At 36.7% G+C, this 21,928-nt stretch overlaps 1 protein-coding gene across 5 annotated transcripts in view; it reads right to left on the bottom strand.

The window, feature by feature from the left end:
• Window positions 1-6,928: 6,928 nt before the first annotated feature.
• Window positions 6,929-21,928, bottom strand: part of pparg (peroxisome proliferator-activated receptor gamma) — a 32,467-nt gene continuing 17,467 nt past the window's right edge. For 4 of the 5 annotated variants that reach the window (XM_029503272.1, XM_029503273.1, XM_029503271.1 and 1 more), the window contains exons 4-9: window positions 19,647-19,785; window positions 13,726-13,925; window positions 10,561-10,678; window positions 10,198-10,391; window positions 9,317-9,560; window positions 8,013-8,260 (exon numbers count right to left, since the gene is read on the bottom strand). In XM_029503272.1, the coding sequence (XP_029359132.1) occupies window positions 8,013-8,260; window positions 9,317-9,560; window positions 10,198-10,391; window positions 10,561-10,678; window positions 13,726-13,925; window positions 19,647-19,785 (1,143 nt within the window). Of the gene's footprint in view, window positions 8,261-9,316; window positions 9,561-10,197; window positions 10,392-10,560; window positions 10,679-13,725; window positions 13,926-19,646; window positions 19,786-21,928 lie in introns of all 5 variants that reach the window. The other variant, XM_029503269.1, reaches the window with a different exon arrangement.

Raw genomic sequence — 21,928 nt, 5'->3', positions numbered from 1 at the left:
ACGTTTTCTGTAGCTGAATGTTGTTATATATTGCACTGAAGGTTTTCGATTCAGATTTCAAAAGTAGGCAAAGCTTACTGAGAGTTGACTTTCCTGGTAAACTTTTACTGTACTTCGAGGCATGCACAACATTACAGTACAGAACATTAATATATACTTTGATGTGTACACAGTTAATTTATTTGTGTTGAAATTGCAACATGCACTGTCAATTGAAAGTTTATTTTTGATCTTATATTAGGCTGCGCTCTTCAATCAGCTTCTTCCATTAAAAGACCTTGGTTTACAACACGATACACAAGTGTGGCTCTGTCAAATTCTTTACCTTCTTCCTCAGCCTCTTTTCCCCTTCCATGAACATGTAGCCACAGCAAGAATATTTAGAAGATGTAAAGAGACAATTTCATTATATTCAGTCAACTCAGTTTTGTTCAGTGAAACACATAAAAATGGTTTCTGTGCATATTTGTAGACAGTTGAACTTCTTTTGCATACATGTACTAAAGCATGTAATTTGATTGAGGGAATGAAAAATTGCAATCGGCAATTTTAAGTGTAAAACTGTCCACATTTTTAAGTGGAAATTTTATGAGCTGCTTTCATTGTTTTATTTGTTTGTATTCTGTTACAATAGAAGATGAGACTGTTGTGAAAAATCTTGGATTTGAAAGTGTCTACGTGTATTGTTTAATTCCTTTCATCATGACAAAGAAATGTAATTCTTCTTTTAGAGCTAAAAGCAGGAATGATCCAGGATGACTCTATACTGATGGCAATACTAATGCAACAGGCTGTGTACAAAAATAAAAATGATAGAGTCATTTTTTCCAAACAAAGTTAACGGTATATAGGACAAAGACCACACACAGTCAGAGAGCAGTGTACAAACTAACAACCCTTCTGCACAAACAAGCCAGCTGAGCAACGAGGTTACGTCAGTGGAGAAAAAAGTCCCTGCAATCAAACACATAAACAATGACAGTCCAGTGGGACAGCTGATTGTCCCCCTGAGGCAGGTGCTGCATGTGAAGGACATGTCAGATTATTCCTACACTGATTTCACCACTTCATTAAGAAATTCATTGGCGTTTTAAAAAGTTAAACCTATTTAACTTTATAATCTTTGGCATTTTTTTTATAGTAGAAAAACATGGAAAGTCCCAGTGTATTCTTCATTGTTTTGTAAACCAAAATTAAAGTTATCGTCGGGAAAACGTAATCAGTTTTTCGATGTTATGATAAAAAAGACACGTCCTCTTGCCCTAACGTGTTCCTTTGGTGGGATATTTTTATCTTATTGTTTCTAATAAGATTATCAAAAATCTGTCAAGCTCACAAATAAATTTTGTCTAAAATTTTTACCAACATTTAAGACACATTTTAACAAATGTTTCCTCCATTACAAATGTGCATAGGATCCTCCTAAATCTTCCTCATGTTATGTACATGTAGGCTAATAGACAGTTTCCAGGACTGGGGAGATTTGGAGGTAAAAGCTCAAGACCAAAACTGTTATAAATGTGTAGGCCAACCATTTTAGATCATTTTTGACATTCACATTTCAAGGTTTTAAAAATATATATATTCTGTCACCATTTCTATCAGAAGTGGAAGAAGCATTCAGCTGATTTATTGAAAATAAAAATACTAAAACATCAACAGAAAAAATGTGTGAACTAGTAAAGCTCTAAGGAAAAAGTTCCTGTTTTGTCCCTTGGACTTTTATACAGTGGGGCAGCAGTTAAAGCTGAGTGATCATAGGATTAGTAGGCCGACTAGTGTTTTGTGTTTTGCGTTTTTAAAGCTCCTTTTATGAAATTTCAAAGTTGTACTTCCATACAAAATGTTTTAATTTATTTCACAATGATTTTTACACACAAATACAGACAGAAAATGTAACACAAAATTATAATACTGTCCATTATAGACATTTGTCATTCGTTATATATGACTGAAAACTGAAAATAAAATGAAATAAACAATTCATAAATTATACAGAAAGATTTCCATCAGTATCTTGTTTTCATAGCAACAATGACATGAAACAACATGGAGGATGAGGCCATAATATGTTAATATTAATAGAATCGACTTATCTGTCAATTTGGAGTTAATTGACTTTGCTCTACTATAAAGCTTGAGAATAAATGTAAAACTACAGTTAAAAATGATTTTACCTCCTCACTTTTGGACTTTTTCCTGTGTAAATCATAACTATTATACTTTGTGACATGTACAGTACGTTTTAACTGCGCTTTATCATAAGTGAGTGGAACCAGGAGGCCATGGGAAGGAATTGGGCTGGCCTGTTTACTGTATCACCTCACTGACCTTGCCTCCCTAACAGCCCTGACAGCTCCATTATTGTTATTGGCCTCTATTGTCTCTCTCCCTCTTTAGCTTAGCCAGCTGAAACAATACAACAGCCACTGAGGTGGTGCGACTCCTCCAAAGAAATGGATGTTTATCGAGAATCTCAATAATTAGATAGATGTGAAGACATTCACTCCTGTGAGCGGATTGTGACCTATCCCCTGAAACTGGTCTCATTCCTGAGCTGTCATCACACTACAGGGCTGATTTGTGGTGTACTGTAAGCAGCAGAGTGACCCCCGCCCCCCCCCCCTCCCGAACCCTTACCTCTGCTATGGGGCTGAGTTGCTTATATCAGCCTGCAGATGGAGATACTGCACCACGAAACTGAATCCCCCGCCTGTCAGTCAAACTTGGTTTCTATTATTGGTGGTCCTGAGAAATGGATTAAAGCCCTCCCCAAAGAGATTTTACCAACAGGTGAGCCCAGTCTAATAAATCTGTTCAGTTTTTAACTCTTTGCTGGAAACATACATGACATTAATGTGCAGATATTGGATTAAACAACCTGTATATTTCTTAGGTTTGGTTTATTTTATTCAGGATGAAAAAATATGTTTTGAAAATAATAGTTTGCTATTTTGGAGAATGAGCACATTCACTTTTATTTCTGAGACTTATATGGGAAGCTTGAGTGCACATTCATATTTCTCTGAGCAGAAATACAAGAAACAAGGGAATAGCTCGTCTGGCACTGTGCAAACACAAAGTTTGCCCACCAACGACTCATTGTCACTCATTGTTAGCTTGACCAAAACAAAATAATGTGGATAGTGTTCCTCTCTGTCGAGGCCAGGTTTGCTTACACTTTTTATGCTCAGCTCAGTTAACTGTTGCTTAATGGCATCAACATTAAAAAAGAAAACCGGAACAAAAACGTGACACTAAAAATATCAGCACTGTCACCTGATTAGTGACGTTACGATGAAGGTATGTTCATGTTCGCATTGCGGCGCATGCTGCATTGAAGCAGTTCATATTTCACAGCATTGCGCAAACTTTCCACCCAGAGTTCAGTTCATGTTACATGTTACAAATGCAAATGAATGTGTGAATCACTTGAAAAACATTCAACTAACAAAGGTAAAGTGATGTACTACAAGCTGCATCACTGACTCAATTGAAACAATGTCTACCACACATTGGCAGGCAGAAATCTGGAGTGACATCTCGTGCGTGGGCTAATCTCACATAATTCAATCCAATGGCGCTTCCTCTTTATTTAGTCAGCGAGGACAAAATGTACAAATTGTGCTGTTAAATATGTAGATGTGTTCAATTGTCAGCCCCTGTGGAGGCTGACCATTACACTTACTTAATGTTACACATTAACACAAACAATCCTTCAGAAGAGATACACGAATACACAAAAACAATCCTAACCTCTGAATAGTCAAGAAGACCAAACACTACAAAAACCCACAAAACTATAATCTGACAAAGAAAAACAAGGAGTGAATATCTTAGAAAAGAAATAGGAACCAAGTGGGTAAAGCAAAAAGGAAATTATAGTGACGTATGCCCTGTTTTTATTAAGTTATACACTTTTTCATGATAGAAACTTGTGCAGTTTTTACTGCTCTCAAGAACATAAAGGGCCTTAACTTCAACTGTTGTGTTGTCCAGATCAAACAAGGCCCTTTTAGCAAGCTGTATTCTTCTTACAGTGGCAGGTGTATCACTTCAAGTTTGTACAAGGACACACACACACATATCAGGTATCCAAAAGCTGGTGGGAGTAAAATTCCTCTCTGATACTAAAACAAAAGAAGAATCAAAAACAAAGCTGCTGTTTCTGAAGGAACTCAAACAAAAACACAACTTCCTTGTGTAAATCACTAACGGTATCTTTGGACTTGGCTCTGTGTGGACAGACAACGGCAGAAATATACTTTCTGAATATTACTTGGCAGATTAGCTCAAGAATCTTGGCAGGGCTCGGTCAGCAGAGACCGGCCATAACAAAGTGAGGATATGCTGACTCAACATAAAGAACACATTTAATTACCATCATCATCGGCCATCCAAGAGGACCATCCGGCCCTGAGCCAGAAACCCCCTACTATCATCTGCCAATTTAAAAGGCTTATTTTTAGGGGCCAAACTTCTCCTTTACTCTGCTACTTTCTCACGTCCCTCCAGCTATTCCCTCAGCACTTCTGCCTGACTCTGTCCTCACTCATCTCTTGTTTTTACAGCTCACACACATATTCCCAATCAGGTCTTCATGCTGCTCTAATCTTTTCTTCATCCTTATATCACGAGCAAAAGAGCACTCAGTTATTGGTGGCGGAAGCGATGACACAGATCTACAGTTAACAAGAGTTTGTGACTCAAGGCAGAAGTAACTGAATCACTCCAAATAAAAGCACTGACAGACAGATACAGATGATTCATATGTTTCATATTTGATCATCTCATCCTATCTTTTATATTCATATATTTTTACTTATAAAGGAACTAGTATATGAATAAAATGCATAAAAATGCAGTAATGAGTATAAAATGACTACAAAAACAAGAACTACTTCAAACTTGAGCTTATATTGCATGAATGGGTTTCAGTTATGTTACTCTACTGGCTGCAGATACACATGTGGAGACAGAGATTTTCTCTGAGGCGTCTTACAGCCTCTTTGACCCTCCCCCGCTTCAGAGTGTCGTAATATCTGATTATATGTTTCTGATAAGTCAGCTGAAGGAGTATAATATTGCATTTTAGGTGGGTCCACCCACTCAGGATCCCGAGCGAGAGAAGGATAAGATAAATTCAATTGTTAATCACGTTAAGTCAACACAAGCATGAACATGCATTTGTACACACGCAGCACCAATCAAAAGTTTGGACACACGTTCCCATTCAAATCATTAGGAAAGCGTTTTCCAAATTTTTTACTGGTACTGTACTTACATACATTACTGATGATTTCAAGTGGCTATAATCACTATTTTTATATTCAAAATGAATGAGATGACTCAATTTTTTACCCATTTCACCTCACTATAGCAACTTTTAAATAATTTTTTTATTGTAACTATTGTGAAACTCCTGTTTTAATTAACTGTCATCGTTCTGATCGTGTCAGCCTCTCATGTTTTTTTTTTTTCCTTTCCTTTTTTCGCTTCCTCCAACAGTTCACTTATAGTGCAGATTAGCTACTTGTCAGGACAATACCATGTATGAGGCAATGGAGAGTATCATGATGTAAAATGATTGTCCTGATCAGGTTTCACCTGTTTAGAGCCATTACAATGAAACAATGTGTTCTTGAAAGCCATTACAGAATCATCCGTATATTTTTTGATATCTGCTTCTAATGACAGTGATTGCTGTCTGTTTCATGACCAAAAACAGCAGAAAGGAAAAGCACAAAAATAAAATTGAAAAAATGTCAACATTTTTATTCCTAGGAAGAGTTTTTTTTTAAGACATATTAATGGATCTCTCTCTAGAAACGGTGCATGTCAGAGCCACACAAAGTATCCCATGGATAAAATACATCCCATAGTGAACATAACATGGATATAGTATGATCTATGTGCCAATCCCAGCTCACACTGTGCGAGGGCAGGGTCACCCTGGACAGGTTGCCAGTCCATCACAGGGCCAACATACACAGACAGAGACCAACAACCACTCACACTCAGACCTACGGACAGTTTGGAGTCACCGATTAACATCAAACATGATGTTTTTGGACGGTGGGAGGAAACCCACACAGGCACGGGGAGAACATCCTAACTCCACACAGAAAGGCCCAGAGCTGGGCTCCCCAACATCTGACATCTATATAATATCAACTTACCCTTCAGTTCAGAGCCTCTGCCTTCATGGTGGATTTAGCTTTTTTTTTTCACATGCACGTACATGCATGTACGCTAAGTGATCAAAATATAATATATATATTATGTGTTATATATAACACATAAAGAGCCAGACAATCGGGAGAGCTCTGTGAGCCTGTGCCATGTGTTACATTGACCTAATGTCTCAGTGGGCTGAAGTGTGATGTCATCAATTGACTGACCTTGCTGTTGCACGCTATCCCCGTGCTGTCCTCATGTTATCCCTGCGCTTTGCCCATTCAATCCTGTTGTTTTTTTCAGGTCTCAATGTAAACTTATATTTCTAGAAAAAAAAAAAAGAGAGGGGCAAGGTAATGTTACATTAACATTAACAAACACAACCCAAGCATTATGAGCAAAAAACATTCAAGTAAACCACAAACAAACAGACAAAACACACTTCCCTACTTGCTGATCAAATCTGTAACTTCAGACTTCAGTCTTCTGGCAGTTCAGCAGAGTTCACATGTTGCAATCATTCCGGGGGTGTGTGTGTGTGTGTGTGTGTGCGTGTGCGTGTGAGTATGTGTGTGTACGTGTGTGTTTGGGAAGAGACACTGAGGGCGATTGATGTAATGACTATAAAACACTGTTCCAAGAGTTTAGGTGACTATAATGCTTTCAAGGAGGACATTGATTGGTAATGGCAGCACATGAACAAGTGTACTCATATGACTCCACGCAAGAGACAGATTTCAAAAGGTTTCAAAAAAGTTAGAAAATATTTTATTTATAACAAATTTCAACTTTTTTCCTTAAATTGTATTAATCCAATCCCTTTGTCCGCCAAAAGCCTCACCCTGTCTCAAAAAAACATCTGATTTGTCAGACATAGTTGACACTTTGCATAGATACAACATAATTTCATAGAAAAATTTTTTAGCAACCAGATTTCTCAATTTGAAATGAAAAAAACTAAGCTAATTTACTTTGACAGACATCCATATGGAAAAAATACATTGAGCTTTACATATTATACATTACATATGTATAATATAGATAATACATTGTTTGTATGGCATTCACTTCAAATAAAATATAACGTCAAATCCTAAAGTCATCATATGGTATGTCCTTTAGTTGGCTTCACATGTTCTTGTAGTTTGTACAGTTGACACTAACTGATGTTACAGGCAACAATCTGATTTCTGTCTTTGGATAAAGTTGATTAAAAAGAGATAGCACCTTCACCCCAAAATAAAAATTGACTGTGTGCATTGTGTGTGTGTGTGTGTGTGTGCGCGCGTGCTTGAGCATTCATGCATTTGTACATGACTGTTTTAATGCAACATGTAGATAAGATGCACTTGAACAATGTGACACGATGTGCACAATATTCACAGTGATATGTTTCTCCTTAAGGCACTTTGAGCAGGCTGAGTTTAGCGTTCATGCTAGAGCTTGCCAATAAGAAAGTCCCCAGTCTTTCAGTTTCTCATAGATCCTTATTCTGATTGGTGCAATAAGTTCATATTTACGTTGGCAGCCACTCATAGCAAAATGTCCAGGCTCAGCAGTGGCTAAATGACTATGCACCACAAGTTATTCACATGCTGCTGTCTAGACAAGACCTCGGACTCAGATTCTGTTTTTCCTTAAATTCTCTTTCCCTGCTCTTCCCCCATGTCTTTCTCAACTTCAGTCAGTCAGTCACTCAGCCTGTCTGGCTGGCCACCTCCCTTTTTTCAACACACCAGGGGCCCAAAGTGCTTAAACCCATGATTTTAAAAATAAAATCTTTTTATTTTTCTCTGACATTTTTCTTGTATCTTTTTTTCCGCTCATGTTCAATTCTAATACAAGTCCTTCATAATCTCCTGCAGCAGTGGATGTAAGCACATGTCCATCTCGGTCTTCTTCAACAGCTGGATGAGGTGGACGTGGTCCGTGACGATCTGACGCAGGTCCGTCATCTTCTGGAGCAGTTTGGCAAACAGCTGCAGAGAGTCTGGGTGATTTAACTTCAACTGTAATTCCAACGAATGAAGCACTGTCTCCTGTAGCTGCTCGATGGGCTTCACATTCAGAAGCCCTGGACGGTCTGGACGGTTACAGAGACACAGAAACACATTAAAAGAATGTGAAGAAAGGAATAAAAGATTTTAAAAAATTGATCCCAGTTCATAAGAGACAAAGTTGAGAAGAAATGGATAACAAAGTTTACATGTTCAAAATTCAAACGGGAATAAGAGCTGAAAATAACTGAACATATACTACCTATCATATGGTGGTGTCAGTCACTGGTGCTCATTTCAAAGGTCCCTTATTGCCTGACCTATCTGACTTATTGTTATTTACAAAAGTTTGCTTATCTTTATTCCAAACAGTGGTATAAACTTAGTGATGTAAGTTAATAGTTGACTTAAAAATCTGATTTTAATTACGAGCAGGTCCAAGGCCAGAGTTTTATGAAGTTATCACATGCAAACAGCAATATTAGATCAAATGGTTTGGACCTGTTAAGAAATATCAAAGTGGGAGAAGCAAAGGATCCAGAGGTGAGTTTGGCTTGCTGTTACACAAGCATTCAAAGTTGGATTTCAAGCCAGTTGTTTACTTAAACTATTAAGTCATTAGAGTAATGTACAGCCTCCTCCAAATACTTCCTGCTGTTTTGTTTTTTTTTACTACATAACACAGTTGATGTTTATTGTCATCATGTGAGGTTGATTCATTCATGTTCTGCTCTACTTCCTTGCTAACAATATCCTATTCCTCCGTGATAAGTGATAAACAGGCCAAGCCTGGCACTTAATTGCATGTAAATTGCAGTGAGTTGACCTTGCAACATATTTTCTTTCAATATATTCACAGTCTGAGGCAAAGTCTCTGTTGTAAAATATTTTTGTTGCAATGACAGTGTAAGATGTTCATGAAATAAATATGAAGACCTTCCAGTCACTTGTGTAAAGCTTTGCATTTAGAGCACTCTGCAAAAGTTTAAGAAACGTTTTGGGAAAATATATAAAACCACTTTCTTGCTAAACAATTGAAGAGATGCCTGATTGCATAAATAATTTTTTACAATATTTTATAATAATAATAATTATTATTAAGCTGACATGGTTAAGCAAAAACAAAACAAAAAGAGCCTCACCCCCACTGAGGATAATGACAGCCAGAAAAAGAGCCATATCACTGTCATCCAGCTCCAGCGTGTTGAACTTCACAGAGAACTCAAACTTTGGTTCCATCATTTGACAGAAAGGTTTCCTGAGACTCTTGAGGAACTCCCGTGTCATGAAGATCTGTCCGTATGAGATCAGGGTCCCATCTTTGTTCATCAAAGGTGCCATCATGATGATCAACACTTCTATCACACCATACTTCAACAAAGTGACCTTGGAGAGGAAACAGGGTTGAGGTGATGTTGATGGTGAATGAGAGCTGGTTAGCTGTTTGTTGGTTTGTTTATTTATCAGTAGGATTGTATGAAAACTTGGAGGATGGCACATGGACTAATGCTATGTAAGAAAGGGGCTTTTTGGGGCTATTTTGTTGTACTGCTCTTGATATAAAACATCACACAGTCTGATGGTGTTGAGATCTATGGGTTTTTAGAATTTGGTGCAGATTCAGATTATAATCTCGATCTGATGAAAAACACGTTTGAACCTGCATTACACAGGTACTCATGTACTTATTATGTAGCAGTGGTTATGGCACCAACAGTATAAACTTTTGACTGGTACTGCATAAATAACATAACTGCTGTAACATTGCAATGAAAAAAATTCATGAAGCTGTTAAGCCATATAATGATTTCTCCATCTCACACAACAAGACAGTACGGTTACCTTATGTTAAGGTTAAAAACATAAATAAATAAAGCTACCTGAGAACAAAGCATGTGTGCAGGATTGTACAGTCTACTTTAATGGTTTCGTGGTCATGAAACACCAAAATATACGAAAACATTCATCCTTTATTGCCAAACATAAATGAATGTGGAGCAAAGGATGCATCTTTGACTCTCACCTGATCATTTAGATCCAGATCAACAAAACCAGGGATACTCTTGGCAAATTCAGTCACTTCTCTTACTGCTTCAGCCGAACGTGACTGACAGCTTTGGAAAAAACGCAGCTCCACAGCATCTGTTGGTCCCTGTTCGCTGACGCCCGTCATTCCCAAAACCCCATACTCTGAACCCATGTGAACTCCCATGACCCCTGAATTCAAACAAGATATAAAAAGGAAAAAAATTGTCTCTGCAAACTAACCAACCAGTGGAAAGTTTTAAAATATATTTAATGCAAGTAAAAATGATTTACTTGAAAAATAAATAAATAACAATCAGTCAAAGATTACCATTTCACACAATGCTTTGGTGCTACTAACCTCCTTGTCCGGCTGAGAGGAGAGAGGTCTGTGGCTGGTGCTCCTGGATGGGTATCTGCTTGCAATTTATAAACTGCTCTCCTTCCATTAAAGACTTCATGTCATGGATTACAAAAGGCTAGCGGTAACGAGGAAAGAATATGGAAGAAGAAGGATTTTACAGAGCGACAAAGAGGCAGAGAAAGTTGGGAGGAAGAAGAAAAAAATAAAGAAAAATCAGTCAACTACTCATAGGTTCATGAGCTACAGATACAAACACATGTACCGTCTATCCACTTTGGCCATGGCTCATTCATCACCTGCAAAAACGCTGCACATCTCATATGTCTGATGGGCAAAGTAAATAAGTCTTAGCTGCAAGCTGGGGCAGACAAAAAACACCATATACAGCTAAATGAAGCTTAACTGAGTCAAAGTCGAGCTTACTAAGACACAGTAAAGACATGCAGCGGCCTGAAAGATGAATAGAAGCATTCATACAATGAAATCTTCCTTTTCACTGCAGTAAAATGAATAATGAGGCATCCTATAGGGACATGCATGTTCTGAAATCAGCTTAATTTCCTGTTTGACTGAAGAGAATAAAATGTAGCTAGCACAACTATGCCTGCTTTTTTGCTTTGTATTTAAGCATTATGGACATTGCAAATACCAATCCGAAGTAAATCCATGAAAGTGGACAGGTAAAAAGAATAAATATCACATTCAGTCTTGTAAATCATGACCAGTGCACCCAACCCTGCTCTACTTATTGCACTTGGGGGTTTGCTGCTCCAGCCTCACTTTCTGACCAGCTAATGCCAGCTAGTCTCAGCAAATCTAAATTAGAGGTGACTGTATAATAGACTGAGCCATTTCAGCCAAAGTGGCTACAGGTTAGCAAAAGTTTCAAAAATCAGGTTTTCAAAAGTGCATTAGCAATTGAAAGAGTGAAACAAAAAATAAATAAATACATAAATAAATGACCAGATTACTGCTTAGTATATTCTATCCAAACTGTCAAGCCAGCCTTTTATACAGAAGTTTATAAAGGTATTATGTTGTGTGTTTATGGCCCACAACCCTGAACTGACTGAAACGCCATTAGCACAGGACCATCTTTTTAGAAATCAAAAACTAACAAGTCCCGAATGTCCCAAAAATAGATGAATTTTAGTATATATTATATATTCTTATGTTTAACAGAAAATGTATATTATAGGATATTCTCAGCTATAATTGATATTCTTGCAGGAGGCTCACTGTGGTTTAGGACTCCCTCAACTTTCATCTCATTTTCAGTTTTGTTGTCACTTTGATATAATGAATTTCAATGAATTGCAAATTGCAAATATTACTGTCTCCTTTTGTGAATTAGACTTTTAATAAGATATAAGTGATGAAAATTACAGCAGGTTTTACTTTCAGAAGAGATGATTAACACATATTAAAGGTATTTCCAGAGCAAGTTAATATTATTGACAGATAAACATTAAGGCAATTGAAAGCCAGAATGCTGCTGTAGGAGGAAACATTTGCTTGTATGCTGTTTTGCTTGTTATTTTCAGGTACTTGCAGTTTAAGTATTTCCAATTTATGATTCTTTCTAAATCCATCACCTGAAGTATCAATCACCATGATTTATCACATTTTAGAAACGTCTAAATAGGAAAATTACTTATTATTAGTATTTTTGTTTTTGATAATTTCACAAAAATGTCTTGCCAAAGCAGAACTACTATGTATAATTACTGTTTTTACTGGACTCAACTAAAGAATCAGAGAACTTGTTCACTGCTGATCCTAACTTGGTTAACCAACATTCAAGTGGTACAATGTTCCGCTACAGATTTCATATACAGCTACACATTATTTAGAATATGCACTTGAGTTTTCTTTGATTTTTCTGCTGCTTGTAATTAAATTGATGTAGATTTCCTAATGAGGAGCTCTTTTGAACTCTTTTGAATACTGAGACCCAATATCTCAAAATCCCAAGTTCAAAAGGACAGAGGTGATATCTCACATTTTCCTTCTTGCAGCCAACATTTTCCTACAGCTCACTTGTGGAAATTAAAAAAGGTTTCAATCAGTTAACGTGACTTTTTTAGTGAGGAAGTTGGAGCCCTTAGTCTCTCAGACTGCTGAGAAACTACTCATCCTGTTTCATACCTTGACCACTGTAATCTGAGATATTTTCTAACAGCCAACAGGTAGAAACCAGTCAATCCACTTCTCCTAGAGCAGCAATAACTGTATGAAAAGCTTTGACCTAACCTCAGCAATGCTATGCAAACACAGTCCAGGCAAGAAATATTAATACATGCTGTGGTGCAAGAATTGTAATTATTTCAAGTTAAAGATGGTCCTCTTCTTTAGTTCAAACTTGTTTTTCCTTAAAGGATGTTTTTTTTTTTTTTTTTTTTTTTTTTTTAACTGTAAGCTGAAAAAAAATAATAAAATAAAATAAATAATAATAATATATATATATATAATTCAGTCTGTGATTCAATGCTTATCTAAATCTACATACAGATATTTTCGTAGCCAGGAAGACTTTTTACTTTATACTACATCTTCTCAGTTCATGTTTGGTGAGACTGTGATATTATTACATGTAAACATAAATCTTATATTTGCTTTGGGTTTGGGACATATTTTATCTGTGGCATAAACCAAACCAAAAAACACAAAAATTTACATTTCAGTTGTGGAGAAAGCGATACGGGCCAACCGGCCCAGCAGCATCTGAGCAGTGCGAGGTAAAGAACAGTAAATGTTGATGACATGGCTGATGTCTCTCTGGAATTCAAAGATAACTGAGGGCCAAATGCACACTGCAAATAGGTTATCATGGGAATGCAGAAAGTCAAATCAGGTAACAGGAGAACCGAACTCCTGAAGACTAATATATGAAAGCACAACTGAAATGATCCGCTGAAATGCTGAATATAATATTTATACTATTCCAATAATACTATAATCTTTAACAGATATTTATTTTTAATCTCAATCAGGCTCATTCTGAAAATAGTCTTGCAATCAGTCCAATTGCTGTAAATTTTATTAATGGTGAAATTAAATTGAAAATTTGGTGACATAACTAAGTAATGGTAAAGAGTTCACAGAGGCAAGACACATATATAAATAAAGTGAAGTAGAAGGCAGTAAGATGGTGCTGCTTACCGAGTTGTCTCCAGTCTTCCCAGAAAGGATCGCCCTGGCCTTGGCCTTGGTGAGAGGGAAGTATTTCAGATAGGCCTCATACAGATGCCGGGCCAGAGCCCTCAGATCTGCTGCCTCTGGGTGCATGTGCTCCATGTCAGACGAAAACTCAGCCAGCAGTTTCTCCTTTTCTGCCTGGGGCATTCGGCCAAAGCGAATAGCTGGGAAAGAAAACAGAAACATGCATTAGTACACACAGAGAGATACAAACATAAGTTGCCAGGCAGGCAGATACACAGCAGCACACAGGCAGATGACTGAAAGAAGGAATAATCACAGTGATCAACGAAGACACGCATTTAAACAACCAGTCACATACACACCGATTTTTATTATAAACCTTTTATACTAGAAAGTACCATAGTTTGCAACATAAACCACATCAAGTGAGAAATAAGGTTCGAAAGCTTCCCGCCTTTTATTTTTATAATCCTCTGACGCAGCAGTGGAGTCAGCTTAAATGATGCGCCAAATCCAAATCTATTTGTTTTTGCTGGATGTCAACCCCCAAAATACCAGCTCATGCAGGAACATATCAAGCCACTGAGGAAGTTCATCAGCTCAAAACCATTTCATACTGTACAGCATTGGCCTGAACACGCTTCCATAAAAGTCCTGCAAGACAATGCTGTTAAGAGATTTCTTTGAATTTTAGTTTTTGCGTTGTTGCATCATTAAAATCGGTGAATATAATATAACAACAAATAATTTATCTGCATAAGTGTATTGCGTTAGTGTGTTTTGTTACCCCTTAGCACACTCATTGCTAAACATTTAGTTTAGATTAGGTTTAGTTGTGAGCTTCTATTGTAAGCTTTTATTTTTGCTCCAGGCTTACAGCATGGTTCTAAATTTATTTAATAGTTTATCTGTAATACTTGGACAGTGATCACAAAATGTGTGATTAATAGCTCATTAATAGTTAATAAGGACCTTGTTTCTAAAGACAGCAGCAAAATGAGATGGAAATATAAATGACATCAAACTCTCAGACAATCCAGTTCAGATGAGTGAAAACTTAAACTGTTGCTCAAGAACACTTTTGGGACTCTTGTCTAAATGTGTCTTTTCACAATCCCAGTATTTAGTAACAAGTCTCTAAAGCACCCAGATGTCAAGAAATTAAACATAATTTTGAAATACAGCCACATTTGTAAAATGGAAAACTTCCCAGCTTTGCTATTGAAAATATTTCTTTTCTTTCTTTTTTTTTTAATTTTTAAAAGATAGCTCTGTCCTGCAGATATGACAGAGCTCAGACAGCTAATGACTCACACAGCCTGAGTGAAAGGGAAAATCCAACAACATGCAAGATGTGTTGATTGTGTGATTTTATGAGGTGTGTCGCACAAAGCAATTACAACATTTTACTGCATGTGAGGCTGTATTGATTTTGTCATAGCTCACTTCAAAACCTGAAAAACTCCTCTCACCTCTTCTGTTGTTATTGTGTATATATATATATATATATATATATATATATATATATATATATATATATATATATATGACAGTTAAATACTTTACAAAGGAACATTGTAATTATTGGTTTGCTTAATGCTACATGATTGTCCAGATTTTAGGTTTTTCTGGTGACCTTGAATATTTAACTTTTTTCCCCACAAACTATGGATGTGTTTGCCAAATTTATTGATGTTGAACCTGTTTTTTACATATACTGCTGTGAATTGGATTTACCTTTTCAGTTTAGCTTTTATTTTTCATAATTCTCATAGTAATAATAAAAAGATTTTCTGAAGTGGTTCTACTGTTCTTAGGGAAACAGGATACCTATTATACTATTATTCTCATTTCTTTTCTGGGTCAAATTATAAAAAAATATTTTTCTTCTATGCATGACAAAGGTAAATTTGTGTTCTTTTATTTTGAGTTGATGAAAATGTCTTCTTCCACTTGACGTTTTATGCAAGTGGTGAAATGGTTAAACCTTCTTCTTCAGTTAGTGGAAGTCATTAATTATCCCCACATTGAAGTCTGTGCCCTGTGTTTATTGTAGTGTGCATGTCTGTGTGTATGCTTGTGTAAAGCTGACTGTGCAATGAATACACACCTTAAGCAAATGAATACAAACTAAAGTGACCTGACCACAAACAGGGCAACCAGCCTGCAGCAGTGACACAGCAGATTGAAGAAATCAGTTGAGGTCTCTGTACTCTGAGATGTCAATCATTGACAAAGTAAAAACACGGAGGTGATTTTCAAAGCACTGGCTTTACCTTGAGAAATAATAGTAGAGATATGAGGCAGGGAGAGTGGCAGGACAGTAAAAACAAACAAACAAACAAACCAAAAAAAAACTTTTAAACTTTTCAACTAGAAGATATATATATACATACATACAACAACAACCCAAAAAAAAAAAAAAAAAAAAAAAAAACAACAAACAACCCAAATAATACTCAAACACAAAGCATGATAACTCAACAAACTACAAAAGGCGATTCTTGGAAGTCTGGTCCCTAACCAAATCGAAGGGCTCAATTTGTTTTGCTGTTTGATGTGCAGGTCGAGGGAAAGCACAACTTCTTATTAACTCCTTCTACTATCAATGAACTGGACCTGTGACAATTGGTTGTCTATCTGGCTGACAGTCTGCAGTTTGAGTAGTCCCATGATCCAATTTGGGACATGGCTGTTATCTAAAATATATAATATAAAATAAATAAATAAATAAAAATGGTAGAGAGCTTTACTTTTATGTAGTCCTGCACCTGTAATTTACTGGCTAAGTGTATCAATATCAAACAGAACTTGAACTAAGCTGTGCAGAGTAGAAGGACCATGTTGTTGGCATCCAGCTCCATATCCTTCAATTTCCCTCCAGATCTTTTGTCTGGAATCGGAAAAATACATACCGTAATGCTGAGTTTCTCTCTCTCTGCCAACAATGTTGAGGGTATGGGCATCTTGTTTGAATACAGTTTGAATACACTTGTCAGTGTGAGATCAGAGTGAGAACTCCTATCCTACTGGTCACTTGATGGATACAAAATGAATGAAAATATGCAATATGTCTGCCCAGCTCTAATTAAGATGAATCCACTCTCAACAGCTCACTGGCAGGAAATCTACCTGGCACAGTTTCCAAACTATAACTGTAATCAGAAAGTCCTGTTCATACAACCATGTGCCAGCTATTCTCATGAAAGCTGAACACATTAGCGGACCAACCAACTTTATGGGCACCTCTACAATCTGTTTCCTTAATATCTAGTACTGTTGAAATTACTGGCCGAAATTTTGAGTGTGAAGTGCCCTCAGAAATTTTTGATTTACACATGCAAAAATAAAGTCACACCACACTACACTTTGAAGGTTCACGTGTATATGAATTCCTGATTTATACATGCTCCATCGAGGGACAGAATAAAAACAAACAAACGAGCAAACAAAAAAAAAAAAAAAGCAAAAACCCTAACTTACAGTAAGGGACCAATCAATCACTCATTACAAAATCACTCACACATTTATGTGTCTCACCCACATACTAGGAGGCATCAGGGGCAATTATATTGTGCCCATGGAAACATTGACATGTAGACTGGAGGGGCCAGTGATCAAACCACCTACTCACCTCTACCTCCTGAGGTAGAACATAGACACAGGTACCTTTCAGATATTTGTTTTTATACTGCAGTACCCTGTATTTCTCTCACTATTAATTTTAATAAGTAGTAATGTGAGAAGAATTTGCTGCTAAAAATTCACAATGGTGTCTCAGATCCAGATGGCTGACTGGATGGGGAAGGAGTACTGACTTCTCAATTTTCAACTTTAGATCTTTTACATAGCTGTATGGCTAAATAATACAGGCAGCAGAGAAAAAAAGGATTCTTGGCTTCTTGGCTACAGTAAGTGCTCACACAATGATAACAGATAACGACAATACAACCTTTGACAAAGAGTTGTATAATTTACAGCTCCACCAGGTTCTAGCCGCTAGCTTTATTTAGTAAAATGCGCTCACATTTCACCAAATAAGTCTTACCAAATAATCTTTTATAATAACAGGGTACAGGTGCAATTACATTGGCACTGCGTACGTATATTTTTACTTCATCTCTCCCTCACTGATGCCAGCTGAAGTGTTTGACTTACTGGACTATGTGCAATATTACACAATATTACACTTGACAATCTGATGTTCACAAAAACAGCCCAGATTAATTACTGATAACATCACAGTCTTTTTTGTAGAAGATGGTAAATGTAACCAGACTGAGACTTTAAAGAGATCATCAGAGTTCTTCAGTCAAAGTTTTAGAGCTGTAAGTCGTTTCAACCTAACAGGTGCAACAAAACCAACAGGAGAGTCAGGGTGATGTCAGCTGGGTACAACCAGTGCTACGTACCTACGCATTCACATAAGCCATGATGAAACTCACCTGTGGAGGTGGAGCAAGACAATATGAAAAGGGCTACAGCTGTGCCAGCTGACGCGGTCCAGTGACCAACAAAGGCTAACAATACAAAGCCACTCTATAGAGGAACAGTACTGGGTGAGGGTGAAGATTTCCACCCAAAAAAGAATTTTACAATACAGTACACAATTTCTCTAGATAATTTACTCCTGTAAGATGTGGAGCTAACAAGAGCCTGTCACCTGATAGCTTTTACTTTGAATTTCAGAGATAACTCCAATTGCTTAAAACAGGGGACAGAAGGTATGTAGTGCCATAGCCAATCTCACCCTAGATCACCTCCAATCATTGTTATCTGATGCCACATTGTGAATCGAACAGCAGTCACAGTAGGAGTAGCAGAAAACTGAGCAGGGCATAGGAGGTTCAAAAGTTCCTCATGCCTTTTCTGCTCTTGAAAACTTATGGATGTTTTTTTTAATGGTTGTAAATGTGGAAATGTGGATTGACTAATGTGTTTTATCAGTCAAATGAAATAAATTAATTTTCATCTAATTATAATAATGTCATCTGGGTGTAAACAAACAAAAAAAAACACTTACTGTGTGCTTATAAAAAAACTCTGATTTCTGTTTTCATTTAATTTAATCTTTTTAAGGGGATAATGAAATATTTGATGAACTTATAACAACCAGATATTGGCTGCAAAAATACACCTAGTTTAGATGGAACAACTTCAAATTCTGATTTACTTGCAGCCCAATGAAGTTTGAAGTGAAGTGAAGTTGAAATGAAGTTTTGTTTTTACAAACACACCTTTTTTGACTCCACTCTGGGTACAATGCAAAATGTTCCACCGACAAGCTGACGGAGCACATTCTATCATCCTTTCCTTTATTTGTCTTGTATTTGTCACACAGTTGTGAAACTATGGGAGTTTGAGCATTTTTGTGGTTCAGATTTGTGTGAACACAGTGTTGCCAATCGTCATTTTAATTCCACATGAATCTTGGGAGGCCTAATATCGACAGAAAAAAAGCTGGGTAGAAATTCGCGGCTTCTAGGTGGCGAGGTGGGTTAAAAGTTACTCTTCAACCACAGTTGAATCTTGAAATAGTGCTGTCAGGGTTGCAAGTAGGTTTTTTTGTATGTGCACTGGAAACTGAAACATGACCCAAAAGCTGTGATACCACAGAAGAAGAAACTGGCAACAAATAAATGGTGTACATAGCTGCACTTAGTCTTAGTCACTTAGTCTATTCTTAGGATTTAGTCCACAAAAAGGCACTTTTTGGGTCACAATTTCAAAGAAGAAACAGTGATAGCTTGCACTTGCTCATTTATGGTGAGGGAAAATTAATGACTCTTCGATGGGTGAAAAACGGGTAAGAGAAAACATAGATACAGAGAGTGGACATAAATGACAGATCAATCAAGTAGGTGATACATAGAATAATCATACACTCATTATTCCTATAGGTGTGCATGACAATATCCTACCATTGTGTGACATGCCGACATTGAGGCACTTCTGAAAGCGACAATATTGGCATTTGTTGCGGGACTTCTTGTGAATACGACAGTGAAGATCACAATGGTCATACACCAGCTTTAGCCTGATTGTGCGTCTGAAGAAACCCTGTAAGAAAGATAAAGGAAAAAAAAAAAAAATAGATTACTCACAGATTTTGTCACTGCAAACACACCCTCTTTTTCATACTCTGCTCATCATACTTCCTTTCAAAGACTTGTTAGGAGATTTTATGTTCTCAAAATATACATCCATATGTTTTAATCTAGATACTTTAATCAAAAGTATTGGCGTTACTGGAAAAATAGGATAAAAATACACTTGAAAAAGCTTTCCTGTTCTTTGTAGTGTATTTCATAAACAAAAAAAGAGTGGTTATAGTTGATTAAGGATTGTTACAGAAAAGAGAAAAGATGAACTCATAAGTAAGTATGTGCAGATTAGATAATTTTTTTTCCTGAAAAGCATAAAGATAATTTTATGTTTAAAAGTATCATTGCATTATTTAAGTGCAATTTAATGATACAGCGCAAAGTGTATATTGATTGATAACTGCAGATTATGTTTCTAATCTGTGAGGAAGTATCTTCCCTTAGTTGGATTTAAAAGCACTGTATTTTAGGGTGGATCTGTGCTTTGATGTTTTCAACCTTGGGACCAAAGGAGCCATAAGGCCTGTGATTATCTCAGCTATAAACTCCACAGCCATGGTCAAACTTGCAAACATAAGCTCCTACACACTCATGAAAGCTTGCTGATAGCTGTGGTGGTATTTGTTTTAGATGACTAACTAAAGCTAATGGAAAGGAAATTGAAGAGGACAGAAAAATAAAGCAATTAAGGGGAGAGGTTCTGTACTTAAGCTCTACTCAAAGCGCAAAAATTCAACATCTGGACACAGGTGGCTGGGGGCTTGGTGCATTTGGATTACTTCAATACATGGCAGCACTTTATTTTTAATCAAAGGTTATTTAAAGAAGGAGGAAGTCAAAGAGGGTCAAGACCCCACCTCAATAAAGAATGTTTTCTGTTTTGAAACAATTAAGTGTTTGCCTGCTTGGCTGACCCACCTCTTCTGGTGAGCCTCCCCTGAGACTTTGGCAGAACAATGACCGCTGTACCTTAGCTTCATTCAGCCTCTGAAGGTACACTACCATTAAGACTGAGCAGACCGGGGGGAAAAAAAAAAAAAAAACAAAAACCCTGTGCATTGTAGTAGATCCACTCACAACAGTCATGACAATAGTAGTCTAGTGGTTTGTTCATGAAACCAATTAGCAGGGTTTTTTTTTTACATTTTATTACTATGTGTAAATATGGCTGACATTATTTTAAAAGGCATATTTTTCTAATGATAAGAAATGTCAACGCCCACCAGGTTTTTTCTCATCATCATGAACATGGACTTGGATTTTTTTTTTAAACTGAAACATAAAATATGTAGGAACTGTAGATTTATGAAACTGTTACTCAGAAAAGGGTAAGCAGGCCTCTGAGCCCAAGATGCGAAAATTCAAGTCCTGACAATCTGCTGGAACAATTCCATTGAAATGGTCTATTTCCAGTTGAAAAAAAAAAAAAAAACAAACACGCATGGCAACTGTAACTGCATGATCCAAATCTTATATAAAAACCCACCAAATAGGTGTCAGACGTTGTTTCCCGTAGCAAAGAGGGTTTTATCGGTAAAAGTCAGATAGCAGAGGGTAGGAGAAAGCATTAAGCGGCAAAAGTGGCAGGCAATCGCAGCCTTGTACCCACAGTCTACATCCGATGACTCAGACTGAAGCACCACTAACTCAAGAAAAATGTGTATATTGTGATAAAGAAATATGTTGATATGTTTCAGTCGTGATGGGACAATGAAGTGGCTCTACAACATAGAAGGGTGCATAATATCAGCCTCAGAAAACACATAAAGATTGTTTCACTAATTAACAAAATTAAGATAGTGTTGTTATTTTAACAGGCTTTATTGATAATGGAATAACTTTTATCCTTTAGGTTAGGTCTATAGTATTTCCCTGTGACATTGTTAAGCTGATTATGTTTTTGTGGCCACTCGTGGATTCTTCATAATTTTAAAGCTTGTTTTTCTATGATGGAACATATATTAATTTTATTAATAATAATTAAAGAAAACTGAATAAAAAATTACAATAATTTTAATTTACTTTTAATACCTATGCATTGACATTAATATAAGGTACTCTTGTCTGATCAAGTTTTCAAATGGTAGATGTCTTTATGT

Source organism: Echeneis naucrates, chromosome 5 (genome assembly GCF_900963305.1).
Source record: "Echeneis naucrates chromosome 5, fEcheNa1.1, whole genome shotgun sequence".
NCBI lineage: Eukaryota > Metazoa > Chordata > Actinopteri > Carangiformes > Echeneidae > Echeneis > Echeneis naucrates.
Note: the sequence above shows the minus strand (reverse complement) of the source record. Positions and strands in the feature narration are given on the sequence as shown.